Consider the following 20948-nt stretch of genomic DNA (forward strand, 5'->3'; position numbering starts at 1 on the left):
AAGTTAAAATATTAATTAGATCAAAAGTTATTCCAAAAGTCAGTTCTTTCTGTTACACCTTGTATACCTAACCTTGTACAGTCATTACAGGTCTGAGTGCAATATATAATAAAATATATATTTTTATATAATTATATTATTTTAGTTCTCGCGATTATTTCTATGTAAAGCACGTATAATGTGTTATATATATTGTATATACGTATAGAAAGTGATGAAATATTTATTTATTTATTTTTTTTTTTATTAATAAAAGCCTCGGCATCTAGGCCATTGGCTACTACAGATTTATGGAGTTACATTGGAATGAAGTTGCTTAATATTAATATACAATCATTTTATAGATGGTTGATTAAATTAGAATTGGTTATGAATAATATCGTGTTCTGGATGTTGGCTGGCTGAAGGGCTTCGGCGAGAATGGATGGCACTCCTGCTTCCCATTTTTCTATCTCAAATTGGCGGCATTCAGTTATGATGTGCTTGATTGTGAGCCGAGTGCCGGAATATTTATTACCACTATAACTATGTATATTTAGTCAGTATAGTCATTGCATGCAGATTACGTAATACCATTGATTATTATAGTCTATTCTATAATCAATGGTAATACCTACTTTATAAAATTTATTATATTGTATGGAGAAACAAAAATCCAAAAAGGTATTTAGTGCACAACTCGGCATTTAGAAACCACATATTACCATTATTTAGATTTAAAAACAGACAATAAATCGCCTTGTCATAATAAATATTTCAATTTGAACGTGCGATAGAGTGTATTCTGTTACTGTATGGACCTAAAGTCAAGGTACGAGCAACATATCATTATTATATAGTTATATTATTATATAAATTTCAGAACGCAAGCGTATTTAAAATATATGATGCATAAATATCGTCATCGAATACTAATAATATCATACGGCGGGAACGATGCCGTGTATATTTGTTATTAATTATTATTATTATATATTATGTGCAGAAGGACAATCGTAAAACGGATCATTAATCGATTAATAATTGTTTAAGTTTGCTTTGGGACGCCTGCGCCGGTGGCAATGACTTGTGTGGACCGTCATCGTCATCGTATAAAGATCGCGAGGGGAGGCTCATCGACAGTTTTGTAAAGTATATTTAAGTGCAAGCACTCAATACGTGTTTTAAATACTTTTTAAATAATAATATCTCTATTTAAAATCAATTATTAATTTTCAAATACGTCTTTATATGTTTATATATCAATTTTAATCATGCAAAAAAAAAAAAAAAGAAATAAGAAATAATTAATTTTTTTTCTGTGAATTGTGCTCAACCGAAAAAGTTAATATTTTGACATACGATCAAATTTTAATATGTTAGGTTAGGTTAGTATATTTTATACAGCGAATTAATGCTATCGCATTATTATTTATCAAAACGTATTACTGTATTAGGTATATAAAGATATTATACATTATACAGTTTAGAGATTAGATAATGATCTATCGTTGTTTTCGTTCCTACTGTACATGGCAAATTTATCGACCGAAAATCGATGACTTTAATATAATATTATTTTGATCGACAGATGCCAGAAACCTCAATCCGATCGCCGCACTTGGACGCAACGTATTCTAATAGTGGACGTCACGTTAATTCAAAGACGTAATCATTATTATTATTGCGTTATATTATGTGTCAATGCATAATTTAAATATCTCCCTAAAATTCCGCACATGCGACAGAGACAGACTAACGACTGTTGTAATACGATGCAGTGTATCGAGAGCTGATTGAGCAGGCACGTCCCACATACGTCATCCGGATAATATCAAAAAGTTCGGTGGGATTGTGGGAAAACGAAATCGGAAATTCACGCATGGTCGCATGGAAGGACAAAAAATGTAAAAAGCACAAATCGTCAATTAAAACAAAATTTGCTCGGCGGCCAGATACTAGATAGAGCTGGTTGATGGGTCGACGGCCGAACAGCATTCCGTCGTGACGGTCTTGTCACCGTCGGGCGTAATCGTCGTCACTCGTCGCCGATTGCCGATATTTCGCTAATCCTAATCAGTTAGACAGTAATCACTAATCAGTATTCACTATTCAGTTTCAGACGTTACGTTTCACTGTTTCAGTAATCGCTTATCGCCAATCGGCGACGAATGGGGATGCCGATATTCGGCAATTCGGTTATTAACTCTTAAGGTGTATTTTGGTGGAGATGCACCTTTAGTCTTTACCGCAATTGACCGAAGGCGATGGCCGATTACGACTTGGTGGCCACACACTGCAACGGTGGCGGTAAAATCCTTTTGTCTTGGCGGTGCCGTTAAAGTGTGTCCAGCTTCATTTTACCGTCACCGCTTCAGTGTATGGCGAATGGCGACCTTAATGAGGTGGGACGGAGACTGTTGATAATTTCCAATACTAGTATTTGGATATACCGAGCGAAAGTCTTAATCATTTAAGAATTGAAATGACATTTGACTCGAAAATCACCCATATCCATATTCTTAGTCTAAACGAGCCGATTGAAAAAAATATGACGATACGGCAGGCATCTACAGGGCTACAGCACTTGTACTGCAAATTGCAATAAAAATTTTAAGAATTAATGGCGAAAAGGCCGACGCCCAGCGTGACATTTTTAAATCGCTGAAAAACAATATTGTAAATTTCATTATGTATTATTATTTCGAATTGATCATAAAAATACGCCAAGCTGGTAAATGTCAAAATATAAATGCTCGTGGTTTATCCATCTTACAAGGGTCGATCGCTGTGATCAGGATTTAGGATCTGACGATGACGAAAGTGGGAAACGCCCAGGTCGACTGGTACTTGGTAGACCAGCGGCGGGAGTTCTAAATTCTGATAACTGAAGAATTACAAGTAAGGAGTGACGTAAACAAGTGTACTATTGAAGTATTGAACAATCAATGAAACAGCACTATGACTGTGGTACTGTGGTAGTGGTACAGACGGCGCCACAGCCGCGGGACGATCGATTTACCGTCATTATCTGAGTTATTCACCATTCCACGCGCGCATGTCGCAAAGATATCAGGCTCAATCTATCGGTGCCTTTTGGTGCAATTCTGCAGTGTGACCAACAGACGTATCCTTTATCGCAGTGAACGCGCGGGAAAAGAATTCGACACGGCGGAGAAATATTGTACATAATATAAGTTACAAACTTACAAAGTGATCGTAAAATATCTCAGAAAAGTCCCGAGTCCGTAATCGTATGTCTGGCCTCCTGGCGTTACGTTTAGGTGCATCTTGTGTTGCAGATGTCTAGCCGTTTCTCTCGACACACTTCAAATATTTTTCTTGACCTAATGACGAGCTCAAGGCTTCAGCAGCTGCTGCTGCTGCTCGACTTGGCCCGGCCAATAGATAGCGTGCGAGCGGAAGGTTTGATAGCGGGATGAGTGTTGGAAGCGGACGCAGTCTGTAGTAGGCGGGAAGGGAGTAGTAGGACGTTGACGACGTCTACGATTAATTGCTGGCCGCGGTTGCGATTACGACTACGCCGATTACCGTGTTAAGGTCTACGAGTCGACTAGTACTAAGATCAAAAAATATTAATGAAAATCGGGAGGTGCGACAACGACGAACGCTTTTTGTGCTATAATTCGCCGTCATGTCTACCGCAGCCGCCGTTGCGCACTGACCTAGAGTGACACCCCATCAGCCCCGACTTGGCGGAGCGTCTAGTCCGAACAGAGCAGAGAGCCGGTGACTGTCCCATTTTCGGTGTGACTTGCGACTTATTTCTCGAATGACTCCGTCAAGCCACTACCTCCAGGTATAAAGGTACAGACGCTGAAGTCCTTAATCTCGGGTTCATCGCATTTACGGTATGTGTGCTAAAGGCTAAACGGCTTTTTGCGACAATTTCACTGTACTACTATATACATATTACACGCTACTCGCTCCGGTTCGATTGGCGGTTTCGGATATTGTGTCTGGGGGGGTGTGGTGGAGGTGACCTGGTGACGGTCGAACGACGTGGTCCAGTTCATTGATAACCGCCGATTTCCCCCCGCCCTGCCCTCCTAACGACTGTTTTCAGCACTTTGCTCGTCCCCCGGGGGGGCCGGGGGGTTGCTGCTGCTCATCCGACACGCTGACCGCACAGGAAATTATCCATTAAGCACAATAATATTTTTATACTCCACTATCATTGTCGTTCATTCTTAGGTACCTCTATTGGTAAATTTTTCTCTGACTCTCCCGAAGTCGAAACATGATATCCAGTTGGTTTGATGCCTGGCCAACCCACTAGACTTATTGCCTGCCGTAGTTTGAGTGCGTCACATATTTCAATTAATATTATGTGTTATAGGTTTTGACAAACTAGATGTAAAGTACACTGTCAAACACTTTTTTCCACTACCGTAATCATGCCGGCAGTCAGAGGAGATGGTATGCGGGGATTGGCCGTATTCATTTCAGACATCAGAAATTGTAAATGTTTTTTCCATATATTTTACTTTAATGAATTCACAATGTGTTTGTATTAGAATCAATCAAATATTTGTTGTTTTGTATGTAAATATGTTATTTGAAAACAAACTACTAAAAATATATTATTTTAAATAGTATCACTTTGGTTTTGTTAATTTGTTTTTTGAATCTGAATTTTGTTATTAGAAATTTGATAGCATTTAAAAATAATTCCATTTCAGTATTTAAAAAAAATTATGTTGTATGCATTTCTCAAAGATATACATATCATTAAGGGATTATAAATATGAAATTATAGAGATTCTTAATATCTAGTAGTAGTAGACAGTTAGAATATTACAATTTGTTTTCATTATATACTCATAAAAATATATCTTTATATGTATTATGCTATAAATGTCATTTTTATGCTAAAAACATTTATTATATTGGAATATTATTTTATTAACACAAACCAGACCATTAAAACTAGAGATAATTATTTTATCTTCTGATAAGGAGTTTAACATACAACATATTTATAAAGTTTTATTGAAACAAATTAACATTATTAAAGTTTAATATAATATGTATTAATATTAAAATAGTTTACTGATAAAAATGTATACCAAAGCATATTTACATTTTTGTCATTTTTCAAATATCAATTCTTACATCTTTTTTTAGGCAAAAGTAAAGAGGCTGAAATAAAGAGAATCAATAAAGAATTAGCTAATATTAGAAGCAAGTTTAAAGGTGACAAGACATTAGACGGATATCAAAAAAAAAAATATGTTTGCAAGCTTTTATTTATATTTCTACTTGGCCATGATATTGATTTCGGCCATATGGAGGCTGTCAATTTATTATCTTCCAACAAATATTCTGAAAAACAAATTGTGAGTTATTTTAACCACCTATATTTTAATTCAACTTAATATATATGATTTATTACATGTTACATTGGTTGGCGGTATTATTTTAAATATTAATTTATATTTTATTTTCTAATATTACAATAATAAGTACTATTTATATTTTATATGACACAATTTTGTGATGAAGTAACATACATAAATAATTAAATAATTCATTTATTTTAATGGAGAATTTGATTCAAATTTAATTTTTCTACTTTTCTTTCGTCTTAAAAAATAATGAGCTTCTAGTATACTTTTTATTTCATAATAATTTTATATAAATGTATAAATAACTTTTGTTATTGATTTGTTTTTTTAGGGCTATTTGTTTATTTCAGTATTAGTAAATACTAACAGTGATTTAATTAAACTTATCAATCAAAGTATTAAAAATGATCTGCAATCTCGGTACGTTAGAATTTTCTCAACGGAATTAAAAATGTTAGTGCATAATATTTAGTTCAATGTATTTCTAACATTTGTATTAATGGTTTTATTAGGAATTCTATCCATGTGAATTTAGCAATGCAGTGTATTGCTAATATTGGTAGTAGAGATATGGCTGAAGCATTTGGTTATGATATACCAAAGTTATTGGTTTCAGGGTATGTATACTTCATTGCAAGAGCTAAAAATCGAAAAAAAAAAAAAATTAAAACTTGAAACATATGTGTATTTTTGTTAAATAGGGACACAATGGATGTGGTCAAACAATCAGCAGCATTATGTTTTCTACGACTTTTACGTACTAACCCTGATGTCATACCCATAGATTCAAATGGTGCCAGTGAGTGGACATCAAGAATTGTTCACCTGTTAAATGATCAACATTTGGGTGTAGTCACAGCCGCTGTTTCTCTTATTGATGCACTTGTAAAACGAAATCCAAAAGAATACAAAGCTTGTGTCAGTTTTGCAGTTTCAAGGCTTTCCAGGGTAATTTAAAGTACATTTACACATCATCCACAGTGATAATATTTTGATGTTTTTTTTATAGATTGTGACTGCTAGTTATACTGATCTTCAAGATTATACATATTACTTCGTCCCAGCTCCATGGTTGTCTGTTAAATTACTTAGACTTTTACAAAATTATTCAACTCCGGGTAAAAATTGAATTTAAATATTTTTTTCAAAGGCTAAATATGTCTTAATAATTATAATTACTTATAATAAATAGAAGATGCAGGTGTGAGGGTTAGGTTGAATGAATGCTTGGAGGCCATTTTAAACAAAGCACAAGACGCTCCAAAATCAAAAAAAGTGCAACATTCCAATGCTAAAAACGCCGTACTATTTGAAGCTATTAGTTTGATTATTCACAATGATAGGTAAGTCTATAGTTAAATATTAAAATTTAAAATCAAATAGTTATCATCATTCATCCTGAATGGTTTTCTTTTCTTTTCAGCGAACCAAATTTACTTGTGAGAGCTTGTAATCAGTTGGGTCAATTTTTATCTAACCGAGAAACAAATCTGAGATATTTAGCTTTGGAGTCCATGTGTCTTTTAGCTAATTCTGAGTTTTCACATGAAGCTGTTAAAAAACATCAAGAAGTTGTTATATTGTCAATGAAAGTAAGCTATCTAGTATCTATGTTTTATAATTTTTTGCATAATTTTATAGTAATATTTATATGTATGATATATCAATAAATAAATTTATATTTCATAGATGGAAAAAGATGTTTCAGTTAGACAACAAGCTGTTGATTTACTTTATGCTATGTGTGATAAGTCAAATTCTGAGGAAATAGTTCAGGAAATGTTAAATTATTTAGAAACAGCTGACTATTCAATAAGAGAAGAAATGGTTTATATTTTTTTAATAATAATTTTAATATTATTTTTATTTTTATGAATATTATTTGTTTAGGTATTGAAAGTAGCTATATTGGCTGAGAAATATGCAACTGATTATACTTGGTATGTGGATGTTATACTGAATTTAATTCGGATAGCAGGAGATTATGTTTCTGAAGAAGTTTGGTATCGTGTTATTCAAATTGTAATTAATAGAGATGATGTACAAGGTTATGCTGCCAAAACTGTATTTGAGGTATTTTTTTTTTTTTTTATAGTTATTGTTTGAAGAATATGTCTTATCATCCTCTTATTTTTTTATTAGGCATTACAAGCACCTGCTTGTCACGAGAATATGGTTAAAGTTGGTGGTTACATCCTTGGAGAGTTTGGTAATTTAATTGCTGGTGATACTCGATCTGCACCAAATGTCCAGTTTCAATTATTACATTCCAAGGTAATAATGAGTAAAAGTATTCATTTTAAGTATGCTTATTATATTTAATAATTATTTTTGTGTTAATAGTATCACTTATGTTCACCAATGACTCGGGCATTATTACTGTCAACGTATGTGAAATTCATTAATTTGTTCCCTGAAGTAAAAACTACTATCCAGGAAATACTTAAACAAGACAGTAATTTACGAAGTGCTGATGCTGAATTACAACAAAGAGCATCCGAGTATTTACAACTATCAAAAATAGTATCAACTGATGTTTTGGTATGTTTTTAAACAAATTATAGTTAACATTTCCCAGTTTAATTATTTTGTATTTTAATTGTGAACCATTAGGCCACAGTTTTGGAAGAGATGCCATCTTTCCCAGAACGTGAATCATCAATATTGGCTGTCCTTAAAAAGAAGAAACCTGGTCGAGTACCAGAAACTGAAACATTAGAAAATCATAGTCCCCAACCTTCTCCAATAAGTCATCAAAATAATCATGTTAATAATCACAACAGTGTAATAAAATAATGATATAGTTATTAAAATTTTGTGAATTTTAATTTTTCTATTATTAATGTTACAGTCCAACAGCAATTCTGCAGATCTGTTAGGTTTATCAACACCAGTTACATCTACTACACATACAAGTAATGCCAATGTTTTAGTGGATGTCTTGGGAGACTTATATGGTGGCGGAGGATCGACGGCTTCAAATTCATTGAATGCCAGTCAAAATAATTATAATCCTAAAAAGTAAATCTTGTATATGCAATATGCTTAAGTATTATTTAACATTCTTAATAATTGTATTTTATAGATTCATTTGTAAAAACAATGGAGTACTGTTTGAAAGTGAATTGATTCAAGTAGGTGTAAAATGTGAGTTTAAAAAAAATTTGGGACGTTTAGGTCTATTTTATGGTAACAAAACTACAATTCCACTGCAGGTGAGTTTTCATAACCATGAAACATAATAAAAATGTTCAAATATAATTTTGGTTTATAGAATTTTGCCACAGTATTATCTAGTCCACATCTTTGGGTCACTAAATTGGCTATACAAATTAAGCCTATTGAGCCAGTTCTGGAAGCTGGGGCTCAAATACAACAATTGGCAATTATTGAGTGTGTAGAAGAATATACAGGTTAATATCTTGTTTCCTAATCTGAAATGATACCTGTATTAAATGAAAATGTTTTGTTTTAGACACACCTGTTATAAATGTTTCATTTGTGTACAATGGTGTTCCGCAAAATGTTTCTGTCAAGCTACCAGTGACTTTAAATAAATTTTTTGAACCAACTGAAATGAACAGTGAGTCTTTCTTTGCTCGGTGGAAGAATCTTGGCAGGTAATTGGGAATATTTTAAAATGGTTTTTTAAATTTATTTGCATTTTGTTTTTATGTTTTTAGTAATCACGATCCTCAAAAGTCTCAAAAAATTTTCAAGGCTTCACAACCTATGGATCAAGTTTCAACAAGGACAAAACTATCTGGATTTGGAATGCAATTATTAGATGGCATTGATCCAAATCCTGACAATTTTGTTTGTGCTGGTATTGTTCATACAAAAACACAACAGATTGGATGTTTGCTACGCTTAGAACCCAATAAACAAGCTCAGGTACTTATTTTTAGTCACTGTTAAGATATGTTAAGTACCTACATACTAACATGTGCCAACCAATAAATGAAGAAGTTGATTCGTTACAAAATATCATTGCTTTCTTATCTTATTTATAAATTACTTTTGTTTTAGTGTTTTTTATGAGTTAATGATTATTGACTAAAAAGAGTGGTCTTTTTTCAGGTCAGATTAAAGCCGGTATTATTATTTTACTTTATATACTGCTAAAATAATACATTAGGAAAATAACAAATTATTCAAATTTTATATTTTTCAATTACCGAACATTTTGGCAAACAGGCTTTGATCCAACCTGAGAAATGTTCTTTTCTTTTAAATAAAAAAACTGCACTGAATGGCTCTGACACTCTTAAATAATTATTTTTTCTGGTGTTATATTTACAAGTGATAATTGTCAACCTTACTTATTTATGACATTTGTTCCTAAGATTTTAGATCTACAAGTCCTGTATGGTGTTGGTTTTATTTTATTAAACAATCATCAGCTTTCATCTTGTTGCATAGTACTAATCTATATTACACTGTACATGCATAATCATCTCATAGATGAAAAACAAAATATAATGAAATTACATTTTTATGCTACAATTAGTATTATATTTATTAAAACAACATTAAACCCCTTTCCACCCTTGATAAATATGTTATGTGGCGTTTCTACTTCTAGCATTTAGTTTTTGTTAAATTAATTAAATGCAATGGTTTTAAAATAGTTTATAAAAAAAAAAAACCAATTATTCTAGGCGGAGAAAATTTTAAGCATAGGTGCACAGTTAGGTGATAAAATATAGTAGGTAAAATATAAAGATGTGTACAGATAAATTTTTATACTATTGAGTATTGGACTATTTTTTTTTTTTATTATTAAAAAGTTTACCCACCTAAATTTTTAAATTAAACTATTGAATACAATATAATGTAATGTATATTTTAATCACAGTTAAAAATTTTCTTTTATTGAAACAAAAGCTGTGCTTTTATATCATATTGATATACAAAGATATACAGGAATTCCCACGGAGATCTGACATTCTAACAAATGAAATAAATTTTGTTTTAAACTTTTAACCAATATTAAAAAAAAAAAATGTTTAATATAAAGTACACACTTGCGTTACATTTTTTATTTTTTAATACTGAAAAGTGAAAATGAAAAATTTAAATTTAATAAAAAAAATTCTGAAACATTCAATATATCTAATTTTGAGAAAAATTTATTTCAGTCAAATGGCTGATTAAAAAAAAAAAAATTTTAATATCAATATTCTCATTAAGTAAATTCCGATCCAGTTTATATTAGAAACATTATAATTTCAAAAAATTTAAATTCACTATGATGCATATAGTTTTTAAAATGTTTTTTTTAATTATGTTTTTAACATAAACGATTGTAATCAACATATAACAAGAATATTGATGTTTAAAAAAATGTTAAAGAATCAGCCATTTGACTTAAATACATTTTTTTCAAAATGAGACTTTCAAATTGGCTATATTAAATGTTTTTGGAATTTTGTATCAAATTTTAAGTTTTTATTTTAATTATTAAAAAAATAAAATAAGATATTTTCATTCAATCAATTTTAATATTGATAAGAACAAAAGTTATTTCATTTGTCAGAATGTTCGATTTCCATGGGACACCCTATATAAAGTGTAATTTATGACAGTAGCTTGGGTCAGATCTAATGAGGATTGATTTTTGTGTTACTATTGTAACATATTGGGTGGTGGGGGAGCATTAACAAAGAGATGTGTAAGGCTATTATTATTTAATACCATAGTAGTATTATTTTGTTATAATGTATTTATGAAGATTTATTGTTTCACAGAGTGGCATTATTCTCGTAACTAGAATGATATCTGAATATTGTTATTATTACTTTGTATTTAATTTATCAATTAAAATATTTTAAATAATCGAAATTTGTCTCACAGGAATCTTTTTTTTCAATATGAAAATATTGATCTAGAAAAATTGGAGACATTCAAAACATTTTTCTCTGATAATATTTAAATCATTAAAATTTATTCTTGTTGTTTCATACAATTAGCTACGAATGGAAACTTAATATTCATTTATATGTTTATATTTTTTCTTGTTTATTGATTGATTTTATTTTCTACAGATGTATCGTTTGACAGTAAGGTCCAGCAAAGAACCCGTGTCCATTGAAATTTGTGATCTTTTGGCTGACCAGTTTTAAAATTATGGTAATAGTTAACATTCGTGTAAAAACACCATGGAATATTTTTTTTGTGATTTTGAATTATTGTTTTATATGAATTATGCATGCACACACTGGCCTCATGTACACATACAAATCAAAAATTATCTGTGAATAAACCTAAATTAAAACGTTCTAAGTCTGAGATCGTATAGTTTATTATACTATAATTTTTATGTAATTTATTTAATTGTTTTTCTTGTAATGTATTTTGTAATGTATGTGTACATGCATGTGGTTAACAAGTGTTGCCAAGACCCCAAAGATGTTAAGTGGTAAAATTGAAAATTATTTTTGTTTTTTCTATAATAGTATGGAAAATGATTAAAATTTAGGTCACTTTTAAATTAATTTATAAACATCATCATTATTTTTGTTTTAAACTTTCAAAACTGTAATTATTACGATAATACTGCGTATTATGTGTGATAATTTTCCTTTTTTGTACTGTAATCTACTCTAAATTTAATATCTAGAAATTAAATAAAAAAGTTTCTTGACATTAACTTGAATAATAAAGTCCTGTTTAATTTATTTTTTCTTAAGAGCTAGGTTATAAAATGTTTTAGAAGTTACCACAAAAACTTAAAGCGAAATACACATGAATATAATGCTTGTTTTGTGAAATTAGGAATTTTTTTAGAAAAAAAATTATCTTAAAGTGCATTGTAAATATATATATTAGAATATTAAATAAATTTGCTAATATATATATCCTACACAGTTATTGTGCAAACTATATCTTTTAATATATAGAATCCTAGATTTATATAAAAATAATTTATACTCATCTATATATTATGTTACAAATATTGTTTTAGTCACTAGGCTAGTATTTTATTTATTATGCCATTTTAAACTATTTATACGAATCTATAAATGATAATTATGAGCTGCATTTTCATCCTACTTAGTTTAAAAAGTTGCATTAAGTGTTGATACTGGTGGTTAGTAATACAATTTTAAAAACCACATTCGTTAATTGTATATTAATTACAATCACCACAATAGGAGAAATAATCAATTTTATTTTTGAAGATTTTTAGTTCTAAATAATTGTTTCCATTACACAATGTGGTTGGTCTGATTTATTATTCACCATAAAAAAGTAAACTAGATATCAACCTCTTTATCGTTGATATGATTTATTCTTTCTAAATATGAATATGATTTATTCTTCCTAAATATGAATATGATTTAAATTTATTTTTATTAAATTAAAAGTAAAAACAATATTTTTGTATCATTTATCCAATTGATCTTTTTGGCCGTGTTCTCAATACTCCTTAGAATTCTCCATCTTTTATTATATTTATATTTGAGCCTAAAATTGTAATAAAATAACCTCATAATCTTATGTTTGACCATAGTTCAACTATTATAAAATTAAACTATACTTACTAATTAATATTCACCTGATAGTTCTTATAAGGACTTATTATTAACTTAAAATAATCTACTAGCTTTGCTAATGATATATTATATATTATTATACAGTTATTTTCCAAGTATGACAATATATTTAATTACTACTATATTATCATATTTTATAAACAATTTAACTTAACATGTGATCCATCCTTTTATTCTATTTATTTATTTTTATTTTGTATTCTATTTTATTAGACACTTGAAAATTGTCTAAAAAAATGTTCACTGAGTATATATTATATAATATGAAAAAAAAATTATTAATGTGACTATTAGTAATTATTTATTGTTAATTTATATCATTTTATACCTCTTATTTTTTTTATATATATCTTTATTTTATTTATTTCCATTTAATAATAATATTATAATTGACAATTGCAATTTATTTTACTGAATTTTTTGAGTTTTAAAACAGCGGTTGAATACATACAAATAAAACTAATATTACTATTTAGCTAATATATTTCAATGTTATCATTGACGATACAATAATATGATATATATGTAAATATATTAGTTGGTAACTATGGTTATGTTCTAGCACAAATACTTTTCTTAACTTGTTTTATCATTTATCAATATCTCAAGAACTAAATAAAACATAAAAGTGTTTACTGAGAATATTTATCCATTCTTATAATATATTTTTAATTTTATCTTTATTTTGAAAGCTATAAAATTTTAGAGTTTCCATATCCACTTATAATTGATTTCAATCCTTATATCCCAACACCATTATAACTATATTTTAAACAACAGTCAACTGATCTATGTTTTATGTTGATGAATTAATTCTATACAAATGTTATAGTGTTCCATCAGTTTTCTGAATGGTTAAAAAAAAAATCTACCAATATAAGTTGCAACAGACTCAACAGAGCCATGGTGTTTACAAATTACAGGGTTTTTTTTTTAAATAAATATAAGACCAACTTTTTTTTTGCTTATATTAAACATGAATTTTTTTTCTTTGTGAAAGCAGTAGACTTGTCTCTAATTTTGCACCTGGTACCAATTCATTTTGGTGAAATCGCAAAAAGTTGCTGGTGTGCATGTTTCTGGTATCGCTAGAAAATTACAATAAGTTTTATTTTATCACATTCACTTTAATAGTGAACTTAATGTTGGTGATTAAAATTTAGAGTGGATACAAATTTGTATAATTTAAAATTAATTTTCGAGAAAAATGTCAAGATTACAGCATAAGATTATTTATAGTTAGAAATTAAACCAGCTACTGTAAGTTATAAGCTGAAAGCTCTATAATAATTCAAATTATGAAAAATAACTCTTTGTATCCACTTTAGTACAGGATTATTAATTTATTGTATTTTTAATGTCTGATGCAAGCATATAAAAATTGTTTATAACATGTGTCATTTACATAGTTTCATATTTTGTATTAGGTACATTTTGTTGTTCATTGGATTTTATATTATAATAATAACATATTAAGCTATTAATATATTCAATTTATTATTCACTTTTTTATTTAAGAGGGGATTGATATCAATATAATGAAATTTCAATAAAATTGATAAAATTAGTTGAGAAAAGTAAATAGGGCTTGAACATTCAAATAAACTATGAATATTTTGATTATTTACCTGATTATTTATTTGTTAATCTTTATTCTTTATATTTGGTAGGTATAAAATAGGTAAAAATATATTTTTTGCTTACTATTGTCATTATTATTGTTTTATTTTTATATTATTATTATTATATTGTATAATTTGTATTGTTTTTCAAATTGCAATTATTTTAATTTGTTAGGTGACGAGCAGTTTTAGTACTCCCATCGAATTTTTGTAAATCCATATAATTATTTGTCCATTATCAACATCTCTAATAAACATGTACTCATATAAATTAAGTAACTTTTATTTTTTTGTACATAAATAAATAATAAATACCTATTTAGTATTTATGTTTTAACAGTTATACAAAGTTAACTTTTGTGATATGTGAACTAATCGAATTGATCCTATAACATAAACACTAAGTTATGATTTGTTAATTACATAATATATTAATTATATTTTGTAATAAACAAGATTGGAAATGGTTTAATTCATAATGCATGGTATGCCTTGTGATGGAAGTTTTTTAGATGATAAATCTGAATTCAGCAATGCAGCATCAGTTCGATAACCAACAGTTGGTCCTAAATCAAAGCGATTTAATGAAAAAAAACTGGTTAAAGTGTTTTTTTAAAGTAAGTACATTTTAAAGTCAAAGAAACCTATATTCTCTGACAACCACTGAGGCTCTAATAAAATGTACATAATTTTTATCTCTTAAACATACTCGCTACATCTAAATAAATTTCTATGGGAACCACCCTTAATGTTGAAAATATGACTTTAACGTAAAAAAATAATCTAAATTAGGTATGTTAATGTCATTGGTGTTACCACCATTACTTAAAGTAATATGATCATTCAAAACTTTCTTACTTTTAATTAAAACTTATACAACATTGTAAACACTAAATGCCCATGAGCATTTGAATAAAGGATATCTTGACCCACCACCTTTTGTATGAGTTATCCATCCTCTTTCTATTTAACTACGAAATGATGGAATGTGAATAGAATTGTTTACTTTCCATTACTCTAGTCTATCCAACCGTAATAAGTCATATTAAAGGAATGGGAACTTTATAGAGAAAACAAGTTAAGAATCAAATAGTTCATTAGAAAAATGTGTTAAATATAAAATCAAAACAACGAAACCCAAACTAAAACCTGTTATTTCGTGATTGTCGGCATTTATTTAATTTGTTCGTTAAATATAAACAATACATACATCCACGATTAGAAAATATTTTGGATTGCTACGTAACGTAGTAATTATAAAGGAAGTAAGACTTGATCGAAACTTTTAACCCAACTTCTCTCCCACCAAAACACAACACGTCATCCACTACCAGACCGAATATCGTTGACAAGCTAACAAAACGTCTGCGTCGCGATTCCGGTGTTTGTCAACGGTTGACAAAGGTTTCGGGTCCAAATCGGACACCTTGACACGTATCGCGGTTAATGAACTGTCGGGGCGGAACGTAACAAACACGGAACAATCCCGGGCCGTGGCGGCCACCAAATAACCGTCCACCGGGCTCCAGGCGGTGTCGACTCCGTTGTTCGGCCGCAGTCGGTAGACGTGACCGAACTGCGGATCCCGCGGTGGCCGTCCGTCGTACTCGGAACACACGGCTACGAAACCGGTCGTTTGCATCTTTTGCATTGTCAGGATCTCGTGCAGCACGCAATGTGGAGGCATCGGGACCGCGTCGAAGTCGCACGACGGTTGGAACGCCCCCGAAACGGTACTATGGCCATCGTGGTCTTCATCCGAAGCATCCAATTCGTCAACCGGAACGTCCCGGCTGCCCTCGAAATCGCCGAGCAGAGCGCCCGTGACCAACGCACAAAACCGTTGGATCGTGCCCAGCGCCGCCTTCGCCGCACTTCTGAATCCGTCGTCCAGGGCCACGAGCGGGTCACCGTCCAGGAACATTTTCAGATTGTTCTGTGGGTCCCAGAGCAATGCGCCGACGGCCCGCCGAACCCGTTCGCGGCGGCCAGAGAACATGTCCAGCGGACAGTAACCGCTCGGCCTCCGGACGTCGCCCCGGCCCAGTTTCAAGTACTGGTGCGCGCAGAACGGGCATTTGACCCGCACCATGCCGGGGCCGCTCGCCATGTCTTCTTCGTGCACCCATCCCTGTTTGGGTTTAATCTCGATACACCAGACGCCTGACACGTCCGTCGGCGGCAGCGTCGTGTAATCCGGACATACGGCTACCAGACCTCCGGCCCACACTAGATTTTTGTGCTTCCGGTCCGGCGGTCTGTCCGGCCGGATGAGCCTGTCAATTTCACGCAACTCTTCGGCGGACACTCGCATCGGTACGGGCACGTCTACGTGACGGCCACCGCCGCTGAAGAATGAACGTTTGACGGCGTCGCAAAAGTTCAACCGCACGGATAGTGTTTCGGCCGCCGCCGCGGAAGTTACACCACCGCTATTGTTACCCTCTTTCATCGCCCGCACAACTATTCCATCGGCAGGCACCGACAAAACAACATTGGCGTTGCCCTCGCCCTTGTAACGCCACACCTTGTCACGTAATGTCATTTCCGGTAGAGTGGCGGCCCACGCTGTTTGTTCGCTCATATTTTTTTTTTTGCCTCCCTACGATTTAGAACTGCGTTTCTATCTATATTGTCTAAAACCACCGCTGCTATGGTTTTAATAATTAGTACTTTTATTTATTTGGGCTAAGTTTATAATTATTTCGAAGTCTTGATATCTTACAAGTCTTCGGCCAGGAAACCGTCTACTGCCGAATTGAATAGTTCCGCATACCTTAGATGAATGTTGTGTTTACCTTCCGGATAGATTTCAAGCCTGAAACACACGAATGGAAACAATATTATATCAAGGGTGGTCGTACATTTATAGGTATGTCAGTATGTGTGTATTAATTATACAGAAATAATAATGAAATTAGATAGGCATAATTAATCATTGTTTTTGGATATGTAATTAAAATACTTTTGTAATTTATTATATATTGTTATATTCATATTATATATTATGTATTATCATGCATAATATTATATGTAAGTTTTGATTATTGAATTGCTTGAATTTTTATATAGTTAAATTAAATTGTCACTACTTCTTAGATACTCCTATTATTATTATTTAGAATCATACAAAAATTAAATATTTTCAAATTAATCATTTAGTATGTTGTCATTTGTTGTACTTCTTTAGTTATTGTACCTAATGAATATTTCAAAAATATATAACTGTGAAGAAGTTTTCTCATCAAAACTAATATTAAGTACCTATATGTAATAACTTACGATCCATATTTTATTTTTTTGTGTAAATGAACTGGATGCTCCATAGGCACTAAAGGATCTTGAGCACCATGTAAAATGAGAGTAGGTGCTTTGATTTTAGATAGTGCTTCTCTACAAATATCCCCTCCGTTTTCTTTTAGTATTATTTGAAATGAATCTACCCAAGCATTCCAAGTATCTGAAAAATACTGTTCGCCATACAGATCAATAAATGGTTGCCTCATGCGTGGAGACCATTTTTGTATATCTCTTATTTTCTCGTATAATTCAACATCTTTTTCAGTAACATATGCATTGCTACCCCAAACTATGAGTTTTTCCACTCTGTCAACAGCTTTGGATGCCATTATAAGAGCAGTAATCCCACCATCGCTCCAACCAAGCAGCGAATATTTATCAATTTGCAAAGACTAAGAGACCAATATTGAAATTAGAAAAACATTAAAAACACAAGTAGAAAAATATAAATACTTAAATACTTTCATAAGTGAAATGGCATAGTCAGCGTCACGATAAAAAAATCCTGGTGAAAAATCTCTGTCTGGTGGTCGACTAAAACCATAACCTGGTGGATCCCAAGCTACTATTGTATATTTTTCACGATTAAGAGTTTCAATTTGTGGCTTAAAATCAGTAAATATTGAACCTAAATAAAATTCATAAAGTTAATACCTATATAATGTATGTCACATGATATTTAATATTAGGTATTGTAGTTATGAATATTAACTCTAAAATACTTGATATGGCCAAGGTACCTAATGCTCCTGGTAATAACAGCAAGGTCTGTGGACCATTTCCAACTTTTAAATAATTAATTTCAATATTATTAACTTTGATTTTGGTTTGCTTCTGTAAATAAAAATGTGGTTTTTACTTAATACAATATGTAATATAATGCTTTTTTTAAAAACTTTTCAATTGATTTTAGATTATACAAGTTAAAAGTATACCAGGTATTCAATCAAATACAAATAAGCATTATTTTTATTTTTATGCAATGTTAACAAAGCTTATATGCTTACAAAATTAAAAAAAGTTGGAATTTTTTAAATACTGGGATATTTATTAGTTATTGGATAAATATATATAAATGTATATCAATCGCCTATAGGTAGGTACCTAATAATAATGTAATTTCTAAGTAGGTAGGTAAACAAGCTAGAAAAAACTAATAATATGTCATGCCAAGTTCAAAAATGGTTAATTTAAAACTGAATATGCTCAAATCTCAATAGTGCATTTACTATCAACTAATAAGAATCAATATTTTGAATTATCTAGTACAGTTACCCAATCGTTAAAAAAAAATTATTTGGTAATTGAAATAAAATATTTATCAAATTATTTCATATTATTTTTATACAGGGGATACCTCAATCATAGCAACCACCATTTTCTTTAATAAATGAATTTATTCAAATTCTGACTTCAAATTTTTAAATTTAGTTACCTACTTAAGGAGCTTTTTCAAATTCATAAATGTTTTATTCTACTTAAGAAAAGTCCTATGACGGTATAAACTTCTGTTTTCCAAATGACTTCCTTTTTTTTACTGAGAATTATTTAGTGGATAAAATTTTGAAAATTTTAATGTACCTATCTAATTCAAAATCAAAATGAGTAGGTAGGTCCTTAGTTATTAAAATGTTTGTACTAAGGATGTCCATAAAAATGGGTTTACAAAAATATAAAATAACTGTAATATTGGAACTATTATTTATTCGATTTATTCTACTTGGGATGTTTTTACACATTTTTCATGTTGATAGACCAATGTTAATAATGGTTAAAATTTGTATATTGTCACGTGCCCATGTCTTATAAACCAATTTTTTTTTATCACTACAAGGAAGTTGAACTGTTGGCATATTGCTTGGCCCTAAATCCTAATACAGCCATTGCTGTAGACCTTTTAACCTTAGAACACAAAGTTAAAGAATTCAGAAACTACACGTACTTATAGGTGACGTATATAGATTAAAGTAAAATTGTTTAGAAAAATTATTCATTGAATAATTTATAGTTAAAAAAGAGTGCTCCAATTTAAAAAATAGAAGCATATCTCTACAGGACACTTAAAGAAGTACATGCAATCTCGAGAAAGGTTAATATGCTTGGTGAATCAATGAATCATCCTAAATATATTATATATTTTATTTATCATAGTATACCTCTGTCGAAGAATGATGAATTTGGCTTTTCTTGCACAGCAAACTACAATTTCTGAGTAATTTATTAAATCTTACAGATATCATTATGAAATAGAATCCGTAGTTTGTCTGGTTTGAAGTCTTAGCAGTTTACGATTCGATTTGTACGACCAGCGGTCATTTGTCGTAAATAAATAATATAATAGTAATTAGTGAAACACCTCAGCAGTTTAGTAGTATCACGAACACGGATTCTCAAACCTCAACGATGTAACTTAAAAACTTTATGCATGACAAATTGTATTATAAATTATAATTTATAATCTATAACCAGGAAGTACTTATGATTTAAAAATACTCGTTTCTTATCATTGAAAAAATATCGTCCCAAGTCCACGATAAGCTTTATCACGAACTAAGATCACTACAATAATTTTTAAAGTTGAAAATACATAAATTTGGGAAATGCATTGGGATATTTTGTGTTTTAATGTTGATGCACCTGCTTTTGAGTTCGGCCCCGATTTATTCGTTTATTCCATGAAAATTATTCTGCCTGTTATCTCGGGGCCGAACTGTACTAGCCCCTCATGGTACCATAGAGTAAATATTACTCCATGTTGTGTACTTGTGTAATGGCCAATTGGTGTTGTGTCTTACTTAATATTTAGAAAAACCAATACATTTTTTCGTATTTATGGTCTATACATTTTATTTTTTATTATTTTCAAAAACAATCTGTACAACAAGCACATTTAGTAATTTTGATATAGAATATATACATAATTTTTTTTTTAAAAACCAACTTTTAAGGAAGTCACCCATTGGTAACAGCTAAGAACTCATAGTTGGATTTAGATCACTTAAGATCTCTTTCAATTTCGTTTGAGCCTGCGAGGGGGGTTGCCTGGGATATGCAGTGAAGCCATATCTTAAGGTCTATACATTTAAAGAAAAATGTTTTTTTTCTATAATTAGTAAGTG

General features: G+C 30.8%; 3 protein-coding genes and 1 long non-coding RNA gene across 6 annotated transcripts; 1 reads left to right on the top strand and 3 right to left on the bottom strand.

Moving 5' to 3' along the window:
- Window positions 1-207: 207 nt before the first annotated feature.
- LOC149055900 (uncharacterized) lies at window positions 208-3361 on the bottom strand. The gene is made up of 2 exons (XR_016191309.1): window positions 3190-3361; window positions 208-525 (listed from the first exon to the last, which is right to left on the bottom strand). It is a non-coding gene; the product is annotated as an uncharacterized LOC149055900 (long non-coding RNA).
- A 146-nt stretch (window positions 3362-3507) lies between these two features.
- AP-2alpha (adaptor protein complex 2, subunit alpha) lies at window positions 3508-14804 on the top strand. Of its 3 annotated transcripts, none has more exons than XM_015511443.2 (20): window positions 3508-3851; window positions 4340-4461; window positions 5128-5339; window positions 5680-5768; window positions 5861-5965; window positions 6050-6296; window positions 6358-6466; window positions 6541-6691; window positions 6772-6940; window positions 7038-7175; window positions 7239-7421; window positions 7491-7622; window positions 7692-7889; window positions 7962-8132; window positions 8200-8369; window positions 8434-8563; window positions 8623-8761; window positions 8824-8968; window positions 9032-9242; window positions 11396-14804. In XM_015511443.2, exons 2-20 carry the CDS (start codon window positions 4398-4400, stop codon window positions 11471-11473), a joined length of 2841 nt encoding a protein of 946 aa, XP_015366929.2. In that variant the 5' UTR covers window positions 3508-3851; window positions 4340-4397; the 3' UTR covers window positions 11474-14804. The 3 variants fall into 3 exon arrangements, with proteins under 3 accessions (XP_015366929.2, XP_015366930.2, XP_015366931.2); XM_015511444.2 differs by having other exon boundaries at window positions 3508-3807; XM_015511445.2 differs by having other exon boundaries at window positions 3508-3799.
- An 877-nt stretch (window positions 14805-15681) lies between these two features.
- Ipk1 (Inositol phosphate kinase 1) lies at window positions 15682-17113 on the bottom strand. The gene has a single exon (XM_015511454.2). The coding sequence runs from the start codon at window positions 17111-17113 to the stop codon at window positions 15857-15859; it is 1257 nt and encodes a 418-aa protein (XP_015366940.2). The 3' UTR covers window positions 15682-15856.
- A 68-nt stretch (window positions 17114-17181) lies between these two features.
- Window positions 17182-20325, bottom strand: LOC107163854 (serine hydrolase BPHL-like). Its single transcript, XM_015511455.2, has 5 exons — window positions 19986-20325; window positions 18570-18663; window positions 18291-18457; window positions 17812-18221; window positions 17182-17347 (listed from the first exon to the last, which is right to left on the bottom strand). The coding sequence occupies exons 1-5, from the start codon at window positions 20067-20069 to the stop codon at window positions 17251-17253; spliced, it is 852 nt and encodes a 283-aa protein (XP_015366941.1). The 5' UTR covers window positions 20070-20325; the 3' UTR covers window positions 17182-17250.
- Between the last annotated feature and the right edge of the window lie 623 nt (window positions 20326-20948).

The sequence above is a fragment of the Diuraphis noxia genome, unplaced genomic scaffold, assembly GCF_037042655.1.
Source record: "Diuraphis noxia isolate RWA-SAM2 unplaced genomic scaffold, SU_Dnox_SAM2 contig0004, whole genome shotgun sequence".
Lineage (NCBI taxonomy): Eukaryota > Metazoa > Arthropoda > Insecta > Hemiptera > Aphididae > Diuraphis > Diuraphis noxia.